The 17,022-nt window shown below is 35.9% G+C and overlaps 1 protein-coding gene and 1 long non-coding RNA gene across 3 annotated transcripts in view; one reads left to right on the plus strand and one right to left on the minus strand.

The window, feature by feature from the left end:
* Positions 1 to 3,051, plus strand: part of Wee1 (Wee1 kinase) — a 101,210-nt gene extending 98,159 nt beyond the window's left edge. Inside the window, exon 10 of the mRNA XM_090380023.1 lies at positions 2,898 to 3,051. Within this exon, the coding sequence (XP_090236149.1) occupies positions 2,898 to 3,021 (124 nt within the window). The 3' untranslated portion in view covers positions 3,022 to 3,051. The remainder of the gene's footprint in view (positions 1 to 2,897) is intronic.
* Positions 1 to 17,022, minus strand: part of LOC150082170 (uncharacterized) — a 162,874-nt gene that overhangs the window by 92,564 nt on the left and 53,288 nt on the right. The window lies entirely within an intron of this gene.

Consider the following 17,022-nt stretch of genomic DNA (forward strand, 5'->3'; position numbering starts at 1 on the left):
TGATGCCAAGAAAGCACCAGGTCCCGATGGTATCTCTCCACTTGTTCTGTGTTGCCTTTTTTGCACTTTCTTATTCCATTGGTTTTTCCTTCTGCTTGGAAACTTGCTCATATCCAGCTGGTTCCTAAAAATAATGAGATTCCTCCCATCCAATTATCGTCCCATTGCACTTCCTTCTACTCTTTCTAAAGAAATTAAAAATCTCAACTACCAACTATCTAGGAACCTTCTGTCTAATCAATGATGAGCAATATGGATTCCATAAGTGTTGGTCTACTGGTGATATATTGGTTTTTGTTACCCACCTATAATCAAATTTAGTGGAAAAGTGGTAAACTCAAGCAGTTGCTCTTATATTACAAAGAAATTTGATTGTGTTTTTCAATAAAGATCTTCTAAATAAGATACCTTCTTATGGATTGCTGACTGTTTTCTGTAATCGGGTATCCAGTGTTCTTCCCAACTGCAGGTAACAATAAATAGCTCTGTCTTATCTGCTAATTCTGGTGTTCTCCAAGCTTCTTTCTCTCACTCTTTTCCTCTTGTTTATTAATGACCTAGGCGCTGCCGTAGCCAGGTGGGAAGGAGCAGCAGTGCGCAGCACACGCTTTTTGATTAGACCGGGGTTTGAGCCCATCACCACCAAAATACGGAGGATGCGGAAAGGTCAGGGAATGACCACCGCATATCCCGGAGCAATATGGCCTTAGTTGCTAATGCTCCTAAAAACCAAATAACAAACAAACAACAATATTAATGACCTTCTTTCAGTGACTGGAAATCCTATTCATAGTGTTGCTGATGGCAGATTGCATTCCACCATCCATTTTGATAAACCTTGCCCCACACAAGCTTCAACTTCTTAAATATCTACTACCAATTCCATAAATGCTGATCTCCAAGTAATTTTCCAGTGAGGCAAAGGTAACTTAGTTAATTTTAATCCTTCTAAAACCAATCCTCTTATATCTTGCAAAAAGGATTCTTATGCTTATCTTTGATGATACTTGATTTTCAGACACTCACATATCCCTATTAAGGATTACCCTGACTTCTAATCTCTCTTATAGCATAAGCATATTGCTTTCTCTGCATCTAAAAAATTGGATTTTCTCTTAGTGTTACTTTTCTTGTAAACAACTAACTCTGTACAAATCTGAAATCTTCCTTATCATGGAATATTGTTCCCACATTTGGAGTGGTACCTTCATAATCTCTCTCTCAGGCTTCTAGGCTCCATTCAAAAGAGGGCTAATTAATAACCCATTTTTTAAAATGTCTCTCCACTCTGTCTCATAGATTGTTTCTGCTGCATGCCTTTTCTATAGATACTTTCACAGGCACTGTACTTTTGAATTGGCACCTAATAATCCTCCCCCCTCTAAACCAGTCCAAACACATGCCGTAACCAGCCAGTCAGCATCCTTTTACTGTCTGACTTTTTTTCTTCCTACAACTTCCATTTTTCTGGAACCTCCCTTCACATGTATTTCCTAAAAATTATAAACTACAGAAATTCAAGTCTAATGTTGGGGTTGGGCTGCTTCGACCCCATGTGAATAACAGAATTTTGTGCTTCATCTAATCTGCCCACACAGCTGAAACACCTAATACCTGTATTAAAATGGTTTCTTTGAATTTATTGCAGAAAATTCTAGAAATGTCAGTTATTGCACACTTAGTAAAATCACTCATGACTAAGTTCAACTTAATTATATACACTTGTTGATTTATGTGTGTCATGAAGAGATATTGATAGTAATTTGTTAACTGCTTCATGACACTGGTGCATCATCTGGAATCAAACTATTTGCACTGCTCTTAGTGAAGTGCTCTCCTTGAATCAAAGCATAGATTGAAGGGAGGGTTTTCAAATATGCATTTGCTTCTCTCAACAGGTCTAAAGTGAGTTTTAATTTTCAGAAATTAATTTAAAATGTTTTTTTTATAGAACAGATTTTTTTTTTTTTTTTTTTTTTTTTTTTCAGTTCTGTTCAGAAAAGACTGAAATTATATTTTGCTGATTTCCTCGGCACAGAGCAATTTTGCATTTTACCATGACTAATTCGGGGTCAAATTAAATAAATTGGAAATTGCTACTTCTTGTATTAGGGATGTGCAGCAGAACTGTACATATAATGATTAGTTTTAAACAATTTTCAGTCAAATTTCAGTACAATAAAATAATTCTCACACTCCCAAGAAGTTCACTATATTACAATTCTACATCTTTAAAATGCTTTGCAAAATGGATAGGTTTTGTTTATAACTACAGAAAATTCTAAACTGTTTAATAAGACCTAAAAATTGGTAAAATTATGCAAAAAGATAAAGCTGTTAGCATTTGATGTATGTTGCTTGACTTTAATCTATTCTAAGTACTGTTGAAAGATGTAAAAAAATAAAAACTGTATGCAATAAATAATACAAGGTGGATTCAAGTTATGGTATCCTGATTTGTATATTTCAGGACTGTTTGAAGTGCCTCTCATAGTGAAAATAACTTCTTTCCTTACAGAACTAGCATATCAGGTTTTTTCCCTTTGGTGGCAGTGAATTAGTGGGAAGTGGCACTTTGAAGCCTTTCTCCGCTCAGATACAAAAACCTGATGGAATCACTTTCACCATTGTGCACACATCCTCACACTTGGAGCACTACCAATAACTTATAGTGCTGTCATTCAAAAATTACAAAATCACAAAAATTAATAATTTGTGAAATATAAATTAAAGACCTTGTAATTTTAATTACTTTGTATTCATAACCACATTAAAAGAAAAACAGGGATTTTGAGGAAAGCTAAATAAGAATGATCTATTTGTCTCTAAAAATAACAATCAGAAGTACATATTATGATTAGTGATTTCTAAACTTATTTCATTTCTTTTCTTACTAGACAACTTCAAGAAGCAGCTATGTGCTTACAAGGGCTTCCCACAAAACAGTATACTAGTGAACCGAAATTAACCAGGATGATTGGAGGCAAAATAAATCGTAGCAACAGTGTAACTAACTTTTGAAGGACTTTTAAAGGAGATTGAATGTGTAGATATAAGGCTGTATATAATATGTATATGAACTATAATATTAGGTTTTAAATTTTTAAAGTGTACCTGGGTTTACAAAGTTACCTCTCGTAGAGAAAACAGGCTGTAATCTCATCCAGAAATGAGAGCTTTGTTTTGAGCTGTTAGACTAATTGCTAACTGTCATTCACTCAGGTGACTAATGTTAATATAGTTGTTGCATGAATTGTCCCCAGTGCCGTCATGCATTGAGGGAAGGGCATGTTAATAGTGATGTTGCTGGCCATTAGTGCCCAAGTTAGATTGTTAGATTTTATATATACATATATGCAATCATTAACAATCTTCCTTTACAAGTGATATATAATACCATGTGATAATAAAAAACAACCATTTATTATTGAATTCCTAGGGGATAGGGGGAAAAAACAATTATGTTAACATGAAGTTATTTTACATTTGCATTTTAAATGCCCCGTTGCTATTCTTATCAGTATCAACCTAATTTTCCAGGACTGGAGCAACTATGTTGAAGTGTGATAAAGTGAGTATTTCCTATTTATGCCTGTATAGTTTAACCTTGTTAACTAAACGTCTCACATGCATAGAATGTTATGATATGCATGGATTGTACCTTAGAAAATGTTTAGTATATTTAATAATAAAAAAAAATCTCAAGTGTAAGCATAACTAATGTAGTGTTATAATTAGTTGGCAAGGATAATTTTATCAGTGCTTATAAAATAGTGTTAATTGCTTATCACTGTTTTAACTTAATGTTTAAATTGGCTGTAAATATATGTACAGATTAGTTTGTGGTTTTTTAAACTGTTTTATTGATGTGTCAAAAATGCAAAGGATCTCAGCACTAAAGTTAATGGTGCATAACTCCCAGGAATAGATTTAGTGATGTCCGGACTGCTTGTTACCTTTCACTAAAAAAAAAAATAATAATAATAAATGAAAATAAAGTGATGTTTTTTAAACAATTGTAGTGTTCCATTTCGAAACGTACATTGCCCAAATATTCCAAATGGCCACTGCCGCTTAGACCACCTTTCATGGGAAGTTATTCACATAAATATTTTCCATAGCAGGGGAGGGGACAAACCGGTTTATAATAATAAAAACCAATTTCTTTAAATAAAAAGAAATAGCTGATTAGTGTTTTTTAATTATTTTTTTTTTTTTTTTTTTTATTGATCAGGCAGCTATGATCAGACAGCACCAAACATGCTATTTTGAATGTCTGGAACAATGTTGGGAAAAAAAAAAAAAAAAAAAGTTTATAAATGAGCACTGATTGTGCTGCAACTAACAAAATGTTTGGAATGGAAGCAGCATTACAAAAGTCACTTCTCATATCTCTTTCTTTAAGCCCATACATGAATTAACAGATTTCTAAGGGGAAGAGAAAACTCCATTCCATATGCATTCATTGTTTTTTGTAAAACCATAAAATGAAGTTTAGTTTAATTTTTAACTTATTCAATGGATTTCTTTATCTCAAATTTTCTAGAGAAATCAAAAGGCCTTTATGCCAAGCACAATCAAAAGATTTTCAAGAACAACTGCTCGAGTTTCTCCCAACTTTTCCACTGAATTTGTCCACAGATGGGGAATGTAAGCCAGTATATCACAAGTGGATCAACACTGACAGAATCCATACTGAACGTTTATTCTGGATGAAGAGATGTAGCAATTGATTCACCTCTTACCAGAGTTTAATGTTATGCCAGATGAGCTAGTGTTTATATTAACAGTGTTCCAAGTCATCATACACAGTATAGAATACTATTCTTCAAAATTGGCCTATCGACATTCATACAATTCACAGACATGAAAGTTAATTTTTAACCTATTCAATGGATTTTTTATTTCAAATTTTCTAGAGAAATCAAAAACTTGTCTTGACCAATGAGTTACAACTGGATGAAAAGTGGTTTAGCATAGAAAATAACTTAAAAGAAATCAAATGACATATATCATTGTGAACAGGTTAATTTTTTGCTTACAACTGATTACTTACAATTGATTGCTTTTTATGGCTTGGATTAAGTAATTATTACTGGTTGTAGTTTTATCTGGCATTCCCTTATAGTCTGTCTGGAGACTAGGCACCTACGAAGTGATTTGATAATGGTTTATAAGGTCTTGAATAGTTTGAGCATGCTCAACGCTGATAGGGTTCTCCCTTTTGCCCAGATTAATTGCCTGAGGATACATACATTCAAATTGAGGAGAGACTTTTGTAGAAGATATGTGGGGAAATTTACCTTTAACCAATGGGTGGTTAATTTCCATCTGTCGTTATAAAAGTTGAACAGCTTAAACAAATTCAAGGCAGAACTAGACAAATGTTTGCAGTGAATGGATGGGTGAAATGGTTTTTATTTTTTTTTTTGGCTGATGCTGTAAAGCTTGATTTCTTGCATCATATACCTATACTAGCACTTCAAGGGCCAGAAATTTCCTAGAAGTGCTAAATTGTGATTCTGATAAATGAAAATAGGAGGAATATTATCCGCAGGCTATAAAAGTAAAGATATAAAGCATAAATTTATGCTTTATTACCTTGGCAATTAAAAAAATTAAATGATGTGTGAAAATCGGAAGAATATTTTCCATGGGTTAGCAAAATAAAAATAAGTTTGTGCTTACAGCTTAATTACTATTGTAATATGTACATGTTAACTAATTGATATTTCTGTTCACTGACTTTTTTTTTTTTGTGAAATTTAACAGTAAAAAAAAGATAAGCAATCAATAAAGAAAAACATGACATGCATAAGAAGGTAGTAAAATGCAAGGGTACTTTGGGAATAGGAACCCCAAAATAATGTATACACTTGGAGGGGGTGAATTAAAAACAGTAGAGAAAAAAAAAGAAATCTCTGGGAATTATGATACAGGCAGTTATGAAATTTTCTAAGCAGTGTAAACAGGTGGCCACGATGCCCTATTGATGATTTCTTGAACAATACCCTGCAAAGACAGAGCCATAATCCCACTGTATAAGGCAACTGTAAGACTGCATTTGTCTCCAAGTATGGAAACCTCATCTGCAAACAGACATTATACTTCTTGAAAGGGTTGAAAGATGAGCAATTCACATGGTGAGATTGGCAAAAGTGCAACTGTACAAGGAACAAAATTGATTATGTGGGCTACAGAGCTTGGCAACCAGACACCTTAGAGGGGACATGAGGTTTATAATGCTCTGAGAGGGATAAGTAAAATAAATTAAGAATTTCTGTTATAAAGAATTCCAGAACCAGGGGCCATAAATTAAAATTACAGGGAAAGAGGTTTAGACTAGGTTGTAGGAAGTTCTTTTAGCTAGAGAGTTGTGAATTACAGGAACAAATTACTTCCACAGGTAGTTAAAGCTGACAATTTGAAGAAATTCAAAGGTCAACTGGGAACTGAGGAGGAAAGCACGCAATTTGTATTGTCTTATTTACTTTTCAGGGCTGGTGCAGCAAAAGTCTGGCTTCCTTGCACTATATGGCTAATACTAATGCTTTCCTGATGGACAGTGAGGAAAGTACATTATTCATTTTCACTATAAGCTAGAAACTTACTGAGAATGTGGTCTACTCATACCTACTTGCTCTCCAACATGGAAAAAATCTGAACGTCGTGGCACATTAACAACTGCTCCGAGGAAACAAACATAATATATTGTTGTTTGTGAGGAATGCCATGTAACTGTCCGAGAAATTACATCAATATACTGGAAATTTCTCACTATCCTAAAATAGTTTTCCATATATTCTTTTGCATGATAGAGTAAATTGACTTCATTCTTAAATACTGGCCATCAAGTATGCTATTCAAATGTCGATTAAATTTTATTATTATTGTTTTTCCATTTCCTGTTAAAGTATAGTTTTATGCATGAAATTGCCAGTCCATATTTCTCTGGTAGCTATAGTTCACACATCAAAGAGCAGTATGCAGTTTGACAATGTCTGTCCTCTATCCAAAAGAGGGCTTATCAAATAGGTGTCCAATTTTTCTTGTCTCTTCAGCATCTATTTCCACAGACACTGTTCTTCTGCATCAGCAATTGATTCCACTTATTCCTTCCCAACCACTGCAACTAGTCAACGTTCATTCAAAGTTAACCTGAAATTCAGAACAAACATTTTTTTGTCTCTGTCATTTATCTTTTCAAATTAGTGATTTGAAGGACATACAAAGGTAAGGTCATTCCATCACTGCAATGGCAATAGAAAATGGAGAGAGAGAGAGAGAGAGAGAGAGAATAAACCGATTTTCAAAGACCAATGCATTACGAACTGGGAACTGTGTGAACAGGCCTTAATACATTCAAAACAATTTCAGATACAGGAAATTGTGTGACTGCTGGGTCCCACACATACCCCCATCATATCACAAAGAATGCCAGCTTAGGCTGATCTTCTGAAGCAGCGTGAGACCACATGTGACAATTTTTTTGACAGCACTGTCACAAAATATGAGACTTGGGTACAAACCATAATCAATGTAAGAAGTAGCAAAACAAGGATTCACTAATAAGGGAAGAAATTCAAGGATCAGCACCTGCTGGGAAAAGAGACAGGTTATACTTTTGGATTTCCTGAAACAGGGAGACAATCAATTCTGCTTGCTATGTGGGATGCGAAAGAAGCTGAAGACAAACTACAAGCATTAGGCCAGAGAAGAAAGGAAAATTTCTCCTTCACATAATAATGCCAAACCCTACCAGCGTCTCAAAAAAGGGTGAACGCTATGGAATTTGCATGGACTCTTCTGTTCCACACCTGTTTGGCCCTATGAAAGGAAGATGATGACATAGACTAAGTTTAGCAAAGATGAAAGTGTATATAAAATGGTAATGAAGGAGTAGAAAAATTAAATGTAACTATTAAAAATAATTGAAAGCACATAACACAGTTTAAATTGCATACCTGCAGTGGTATCATAGAAAAAAAAAAAAAAAAATTGGAGGCATTAGTTTCAGAATAATCCTTGTATTCTGTGGCCCCAGTTAATACACACAGCATGCCCAACTTTTAACTTTAAAACCAATTGGACAGTATGTACTCATGGAGATAATACCAGTTGTCTAATTTTATTCACAACTAAGGATTTATAATTATGATTACCAAGTGGCCACAATTAAATAATAATTGGAACATGATGTAATGGAGGTATTGCAACCAAGATTGGCATGTATATTCTTTGGTAGATTTGGAAGAGAATTACTTCAAACACAAGTTTTAAAAATCACCACCACAAAGAAGTGTTTTGCTGTGAACTGTTACATATTCTGTAACAGGTTAATTGTTCATTTGCAATACATGCAAGATGTTAACAGACAAGGTATACACTGTCTTTCAGGTAGCCACGGAACGTTAAGTTGAAAGGAATGAAGCCTGGCAATCGAGGGAGGACATGCTGTAGGAATGAAGGGCTGCTTACATTTTCAGTGGTAAAATGCTGTCATGGCAGTTCTTGCACAGATTTCCCAATATATGGTGGTGTTCTATTTTGCATAAAAGCTGTTGTTTCTCCAAGCAGATGTTTGTCATCTGATCAGGAATGATATTTCTTATGGGACATGCCAATCAATTTTAACACAAGATTTGGGAATGCAGTGCATTTCAGCCAAGTTTGTGCCTTGCATCCTCACTGATGATCATAAAGGGCAGCAATTCTTCCATATCAGAATCTTTGTCAACATGCTGCCGACCTACACTTTGCGTCTTTCATCTATACTGATGACAAATCAAGGGTGTATGGATGCTTCTAGAATTGTTAGATTCAGTGTGATCTTACCTAATTTCCCAAACACCAGTTCCAAACAATTTAAAACACAAATTTTTGATACCCATCTCATATGAATGTGTGGAGTGGGGCATGCTAATAATTTGCAGCACAAAATTTCCCTGGCAGCAGTGATTTTGGAACCTACAATTTTTTGTATAATTCTGTTGCACATCCTCTGAAGGTACCTGCCAAATCTGATTAGATCATGCTCAAGATAGTTATAAATAGGGATACTTCAAGGCAAAGAACACTCATAATTAAATTTATTATGATCATTTTTTAAACACATTTAATCAAAAATTATCCATATTCTTACTTATAAAACCAAATGTTACAGTTAAGGAGATTATTTCTTTTTCAGTCAACTTGACCAACACCTTAAAAAAAAAATTACAAAATACTACTTGCAATATGTATGTATAACAACAATTTATGTAACTTCTATATTAAATGGAACTCTTGCAAAAAACAACTAAGTGTATTTTGCATTCTGTTTCATCTTTGTTGGGAAAATGGAATAAGATACCTTACTTAAAAACAATTGTTAACCAATGATGCATATGGATACCAAAGATCATACCAGAAGAATATTAAAATAAAACTCTTGTAATTTTAATAGATATTTTAATTTTTGGTTGCTAGAATACAATATATCCACTATAGGACAAAGGAGAATTAGATAGATATCTGGTTGAAAACTAGGGTTACAATTTTTAAAATGCTGATGCACAATAACCTAGCTTTCTTGTCAAAGTGTGTCAATGAAAAGGACCTGAGGGCAATTGTGCAGCTTCAGATATGAAGTTTTTTTGAGCAGTGCACACAATCTGCAAGATTAGCTCATGGTGTTTTGTCAATGATATACAGAAATTTTTCTAGCAGGGTTAAGGAGGTGATTATTCCCTTGTATAAAGCAATGGTCAGGCCACACCTTGAGTATTGTATACAGATCTGGAGGTCTCATTTTAGGAAGGATGTAGAGCTGCTGGAACGAATACAGAGAGGGGTAACAAGACTAGTGAATGGAACAAAGGGTTACTCTTACAAAGAAAGGCTTAAGATTTGCAAATTACAGTGTCTGGTGACTAGGCACCTGACAGGTGATCTGAATGAGGTGTATAAGGCCTTGAATGGGTTGAGCAAGCTCAATGCTGATGGGCTTCTGCCTCTTGCCCAGATTAATCGCCTGAGGAGACAAATTCAAATTGAGGAAAGACAGTTGTAGAATAGATGTGCGGAAGTTTGCCTTTAGCCAGCGTGTTGCTAATTGCTGGAACAAACACCCATCTGTTGTTGTAGAAGTTGACAGCCTAAATAAATTCAAGGCATAACTAGACAAACGTTTGGAGCGAATGGATGGGAAGGGGTTTTATTTTTTTTTGGCTGATGCTGTATAAGCTTGCTTTCTTGCATCATATGCACTAATGCTAATGCTAAATAAAATACCCTTTGAGTTAAAACTTTGGATCCCAAAAATACTGCTAGTGACAAGTTAGGAAACAGAACTTTCAGAGCCAATAACTGAACTTAAGAAAACTACTCAGATATTACTATATTTGTGGATGTATGCAAATAATTTTAGGCTTTATATTTAGAAACAAAAGTAAATTCTTGTTGCTTTTCAATATAGATGTTCAACATTTTTTGTTCTTTTAATTATGGAATGAACTGGACTGGCTACCAAAATCCATTTATCGAAGCATACATTGGAAAAAAAAAAAAATCCACTCTGTACATGTCTTTCATAAGACTGCCTTATAAACAAAACTGTTTTCTTGTCTGGTGCATAAAATGAAAACATTAACCGCTGCCTTGGGAACATGCCATGCGAGTTAAAAAAAAAAAAAAAAAACATACAGTTGTATCTCAAATCTATATCAGTCACATTTTAAGATTCCTGCAGTTCATTTATATTTATTGCAAAACACTTTAATTGGAGATTTAAGGCATTTAAATCCAAAGGGTTAATATAGTGGAATTATTATTAGTAGAAAGTGTACTCATCCACAGGATCAGTACACTTGCTCTATAGTAAAAATCAATCAAAAACTCAGTGGATCTCAATTAAATGCTAGGCAGAAATCAGAAAATCCTAGCGATATGGATAACAGTAAAGAGCCAAGAGAAAACTCATATCCACACCACAAAAAAGCTGAACAATACTGAGGTCATGCATTGATCATGATATCTGGTAGCTGGGAGGGAAAGCCTTGGGAAATCTGTGTTCAAGAAATTTCCATTTTCAGCTGCCACAACAAAACAGATATTTAACATATTATATGGCCCGATGGCATGCAGAGGACAGAGAAGCATACATTAAAGACGCTAATAATATAAATTTCTGAATGCCATTCAGGCCATGTAAGAAGTGAATGTATATATCATTGTATTCCTCTGACAAATAAACTGATATGAGGTACTGTATGTCACAAAATTAACGACAGATTTTATAAAATGTGACATGGCAACACTGTGCACATAGGTCAATGTGTGGATTGAACCTGCCCCACCATACGAGTAGTCATGTCATGTTGTAGTCAGTCTGTATTGAGTCATTGCGAAGCAACCATGTTTGTCAACTGCATCACAACAAATGGAATGGAGGGATATCAAGTAATGTTACACCATAAAATTTTGTGTCAAACTTGAGAAAAGTACAATGGAAACGCACAAAAAGGTATAAAGAGCTCATGGAGATCAAGTTTCATCCTGAGCCCAAGTTTTCCAATGGCACAAGGCTTTTTTGGAAGGGTGTAAAGCCACTGAAGGTGAACCACATGCAGAGTGTTGTTGCCAAGACAGGGTGACCTGTCTTGGCAACAACAGAGAAGTATTTGGAGAGGGTAAGGGCTGAGGGGAAGTTACATAAATTGTTGTTATACATACATATTGCAAGTAGTATTTTGTAATTTTTTTTTTAAGGTGTTGGTCAAGTTGACTGAAAAAGAAATAATCTCCTTAACTGTAACATTTGGGGGGCTTAGAGGGGAACAGGTATCCTGTGTGTTATCAGACACTCAGCCTAAAACACTGATGGATCCAATATCTCTCTATTACAGAAGATTTAGAAGTCCGGTTGGCCTGCCTCCCTAAAATCCACTCATGCACACCTCGATGGTAAGCCCTGTTACGTCACTTAGGTGGCAACAAACGTGTAGAGTGGTTCTCTTCACGACGCCTGGTCAGCGTGAAGAGGAAAAGACCAAACCCTCCAGCAATGAGAGCACAACAATACAAATGGCCCTCAGTCCCCAGCAGCTTTCACTCTCCCTCTTACGGCAGTGAGAGGATCAGAGTGGAAGCAGAGGGTGCTAAGAATCTCTGGGTACGACCAGGCTGCCATGCACGGAAATTGAACTTGGCCTGTTATAACGTACAATCACTCATCGGTGAAGACAGGATATTAGAGCTGGAAAAGGAATTAGAAAATGTGAATTGGAATATTATCGGTTTGGCTGAAACAAGAAGAAGAAATGAATCACTTATAAGTTTATCAAGTGGAAATCTGCTGTACACCAATGGAAACAGTGAAAGGAGTGAAGGTGGAGTTGGGTTTCTGGTCCATAAAGATTTTAAAAACAACATTTTGGAATTCAAAAGTACATCACCAAGGGTGTCAAGACTAATACTCAATATTTCTAAGAGGTACAAGCTAAAGATTGTAATGATTTATGCGCCAACATCGAGCCACGATGATGAAGACGTTGAAGAAATGTACACTGAAATTGAGAGTCTTCTAGATGAGCAGAAAACCCACTACACTATTATTATGGGGGACTTCAATGCTAAGGTTGGAAAAAGGCAAAACAGCGCAGAAAGAGGAACAATAGGAAATTTTGGAATTGGTGAAAGAAATAAAAGAGGTGAAAGACTTGTGGAATTTGCAGAATCTCAAGGAATGTCAGTAATGAACACTTTTTTCAAGAAAAGGGTGAACAGAAAGTGGACATGGAAGAGTCCAAATGGATTAACAACTAATGAAATCGACTTCATCCTCACTAACAGAAGATATATTGTGAATGATGTTACCGTCCTGAATAAGGTAAATGTTGGAAGCGATCACAGAATGGTAAGATGTATACTTGATATAGATGTAGGAAAGGAAAGGAAAAAACTGACTCGAGTAAATAATACAAAGGTCTTTGAAATAACAGAGGAGGAGAAAAAGCAGTATGTACTGGAACTTAAGAACAAGTTTGAGCTTCTGCAGACTGCTCAGGACAAAGATATCGAGGAGGAATATTACAACTTTCTGAAATTGATAAAGCCCAAGAAACCTATAGGGAAACAGAAATCCAAAGAAGAAAAAATTAGTCATGAAACACTTGTCATGATGAACCAAAGACGACAAATGAAGAGCAAGAAAAACACTGACATGGAGAAAATTGATTATACTGAGTTATGCGAAGCCATTAGAAAGAGACTCAGAGAGGACATAAGAAGATTTAACACAAGAAAAGTAGAACAAGCATTAAGGGAAAACAAAGGATTTAAATCAGCAGCCATGAGCAGTAATACAGAAAGACAAATGATACTGAAACTGAAGAATAGGGATGGTGTACTTATAAACAGCAGAGAAGGCATAATTCAAATAGCAGAAGACTACTATAGAGAATTATACAAGGAGCGAGGGAATGATACCAGCAGTGGGGAAGATGGATTGCAAAGTAGCAACACATATGACATACCCGATATTCTTCCTGATGAGGTAGAACATGCATTGAAGAAAATGAAGAATCGGAAAGCCCCGCGGGGAAGATGAAGTTACTGTAGAGTTGTTAAAATTGGGAGGAAGAGACATAACACAAAAACTGGCAAGGCTCTTCAAAAAGTGCATTAGAAAAGGTGTGATGCCTAAGCAGTGGAATAATGCAATCATAGTTTTGCTGCATAAGAAAGGAGATAAATCAGAAATTGGAAATTATAGACCAATTAGCTTGTTATCCCATATCTACAAGTTGTTCACAAGGGTCATTACTAACAGATTAGAAAGAATACTTGATGAGAATCAACCGAAAGAGCAAGCTGGCTTTAGGACAGGATTCTCAACTATGGATCACCTTCACGTAATATCACAGCTAATGGAGAAAGCAAATGAATATAAAACACCATTATGCCTGGCATTTGTGGATTATGAAAAGGCATTTGACTCCATACAGCATAAGGCAATGTTTCGGGCACTGGAAAGACAAGGCAAAGATACTCCATATATTATGATTTTGAAGAAAATATATGAGAGTGCTACATCCTTTATTAGACTAGACAAAGACAGTAGCAAATTTAAAATCGAGAAAGGAGTTCGACAAGGAGACACAATATCTCCGAAGCTGTTTACTGCTGCCCTTGAGGAAGCTTTCAGAAGATTAGACTGGTCGCAGAAAGGAGTCAATGTGAACGGAGAGTACCTAAACCATTTACGATTTGCAGATGACATTGTGGTCATAAGCCACGATCCCAAAGAATTAGAGGAAAATCTTAATCAGTTATGCACAGTTAGTAAGGATTTTGGACTAAAGATGAATATGGCTAAAACAAAAGTAATGATGAACAAGTATGCCACGGAAAGGGAAATAATGATTGAAGGAGCAGTAATTGAAAAGGTGGAGTCATATACTTATCTGGGACAAGTTATTAGCTGTAATAATGATAAATGGCTGGAAGTCAAGAGAAGAATAAATTTTGGATGGATAGCATTCAGGAAATATAGTCACCTACTGAAGAGCAATATCCCAGTTTGTCTGAAACGTAAAATAATGAATCAATGTATACTCCCCACCATGACTTATGGAAGTGAAAATTGGGCACTCACCAAAAGAATGGAAGAGAAGCTAAGAACTACACAGCGAAGAATGGAACGAATTATATTGGGAATTAGAATGTTAGATAAGAAGAGAAACACATGGATTAGGCAGCAAACTCAAGTAAAGGACATTCTTATCAAAACTAAAGAACTAAAATGGTCTTGGGCAGGACACATAGCTCGAAGACATGATGACAGATGGACTAAGAAAATAACAGAATGGTACCCAAGAGGAGCTAGAAGAAAACCTGGAAGACAAAGGCGGAGATGGATAGATGAAATTCATGAGTTTTTGAGTAGTAAATGGATGGCCAGTGCTCAAAACAGAAGGAACTGGAAAGTTGCTGGAGAGGCCTTCATCCTGCAGTGGATTGAAAATGGCTGATGATGAAGGGCTGAGATTGTTTCACATCAACTGTTGATGAGAGGCTTTGCTGGACATGAGTCACTTATTCTTGGCAGAGATTAAACTACGCACACCACCAAGCATCTCTCATATTGTGGAGTTATACTTCAGAACTGGGTTGTTACTATTGCAAAAACAGGTACCTGCCCACACACAGATGAGACGCCAACAAGCTTCAAAATGGTGCTGTCTGGGTGGTGGTATCTGCTGAGAATAAGTAACATTAGTCTTCTCCACCGGTGAAGCGTTACTTATTCAAAGCAATGCTAACAAATGGCAACTCATTATGAAAGTATTCACAATATGAGATATAATTAAACAATGCATTCAAACTACGTTGGTATTACAAATGACGTATGTGTAGTACCTATGCATTAACAAACTTCTTCATACTCTTAGGCCTTTAGCCAAGAAATATTTTTAAATAGGAAGCTAATGCTAGGAAAACTGCAAGAACATTTATTCTTAACCATGTCTACAGTAATGTCAGGAATATTGTCAATAAAATGAGTGAATGTGAACTCCCAGTTTAGGCCAACTAACAGTGACATAATAGGGCACGGGGAGCTCACTATGTGTAATGTATTTAAGAAGGATAGGCAAAAAATAGAAGGGGTGGAAGCATCACGATTATCAAAAATAGCCTAAACACGACAAAGGCTTTTCCAGACAGATTCAGAACTTGCACATGCCAGCTAGAATCTGTGTGGTGTGATACAGTTGGAAGCAATGGTAAAACAGGAGTGGGGGCATGCTACAAATCAGAAGATTGTGAAGAGTATGACAAGAACCATTACATGTAGAAGGAATAGGAAAGCAAGTGCTTTCCTATTACTGGTATTTTAACCCTTTATTGGTTGAAGCCAGTGGAAACTCACCATGGGAGACAAGTTTTAAATAAACTAGTTGGTGTTATTTGTATCAGCACATTAAATAAAATATTAGGGGTAAGAATATTCTAGACCTGACCATCACCCACAAACCAGAAGACATACTGCTGACAGTACTAGAACCATTAGAAAGGAGTGATTGTGCAGCTCTAAAAGTTGGAGGATGAAGAAAGAGGTTGCAGTTGCTAAAGGAAAATATTAAATTCTCTGGGCAGTGTAGACAAGCTGCCAAGACAGTTCACAGGGTTTTGTCAATCATATACAGGAAATTTGGCTGCTGGGATAAGGAGGTAATTATCCCTTTGTAAAAGGCCATGGTTAGGCCGCATCTTGAGTACTGTATACAGGTTTGCAGTTCTTATTTTAGGAAGGATGTAGATCTGCTGGAACAGATGCAGAGAAGGGCAATGAGATAGCCGAAGGGAACAAAAGCATGCTCTTACCAGAAGAAGCTTCAGTTCTGCAAATTGCAGCATCTGGAGACTAGGCACCTGCAAGAACAACTGACTGAGGTGTTTAAGGCCTTGAATGGATTGAGTAAGTTCAATGCTGATGGAATCCTTCCTTTTGCTGAGATTACACGCATGATGGGGCATAAAGTCAAATTGAGAAAGGATGGTTGCAGTATAAACAAGCAGAAGTTTGATTTCAGCCAGATAGTGGTGGATTTTTGGAATAAACTTCTGCCTGTTGTTGCAGAAGTGGGTAGTCTGAATAAATTCAAGGAAGAACTGGACAAATTCTTGGAGAAGATGGGTGAAATGGGAATAATTTTTTGGTTGATGCTCTATAAGCTTGCTTTCTTGCAGCATATGTCATTATTAATTAAGTGCACATAGGCTAATGAGCCAGACAGCACTTTTATATGTCCTTTTAAAATGAATGTAGCTAGACATAATGCCAAAGGAAGGAATATGTCTGTGTATTAAGTGTAGAGAGTGTGAGGAAATTGAGCAGATGTTCGCATTTTGTTGGATGAATTTCAATGCTTAAAGAAAAAGGTCACTGCCCTCAAATAAATTAAATCAGAGGCTTCATCAAGCACTCAAATACATATCATGAATTTAGCTGCTTTAGGACTAGTGCATCTTGCTCATTGT

The sequence above is a fragment of the Mastigoproctus giganteus genome, chromosome 8 (assembly GCF_048544385.1).
Source record: "Mastigoproctus giganteus isolate SK-2022 chromosome 8, ASM4854438v1, whole genome shotgun sequence".
Classification (NCBI taxonomy): domain Eukaryota; kingdom Metazoa; phylum Arthropoda; class Arachnida; order Uropygi; family Thelyphonidae; genus Mastigoproctus; species Mastigoproctus giganteus.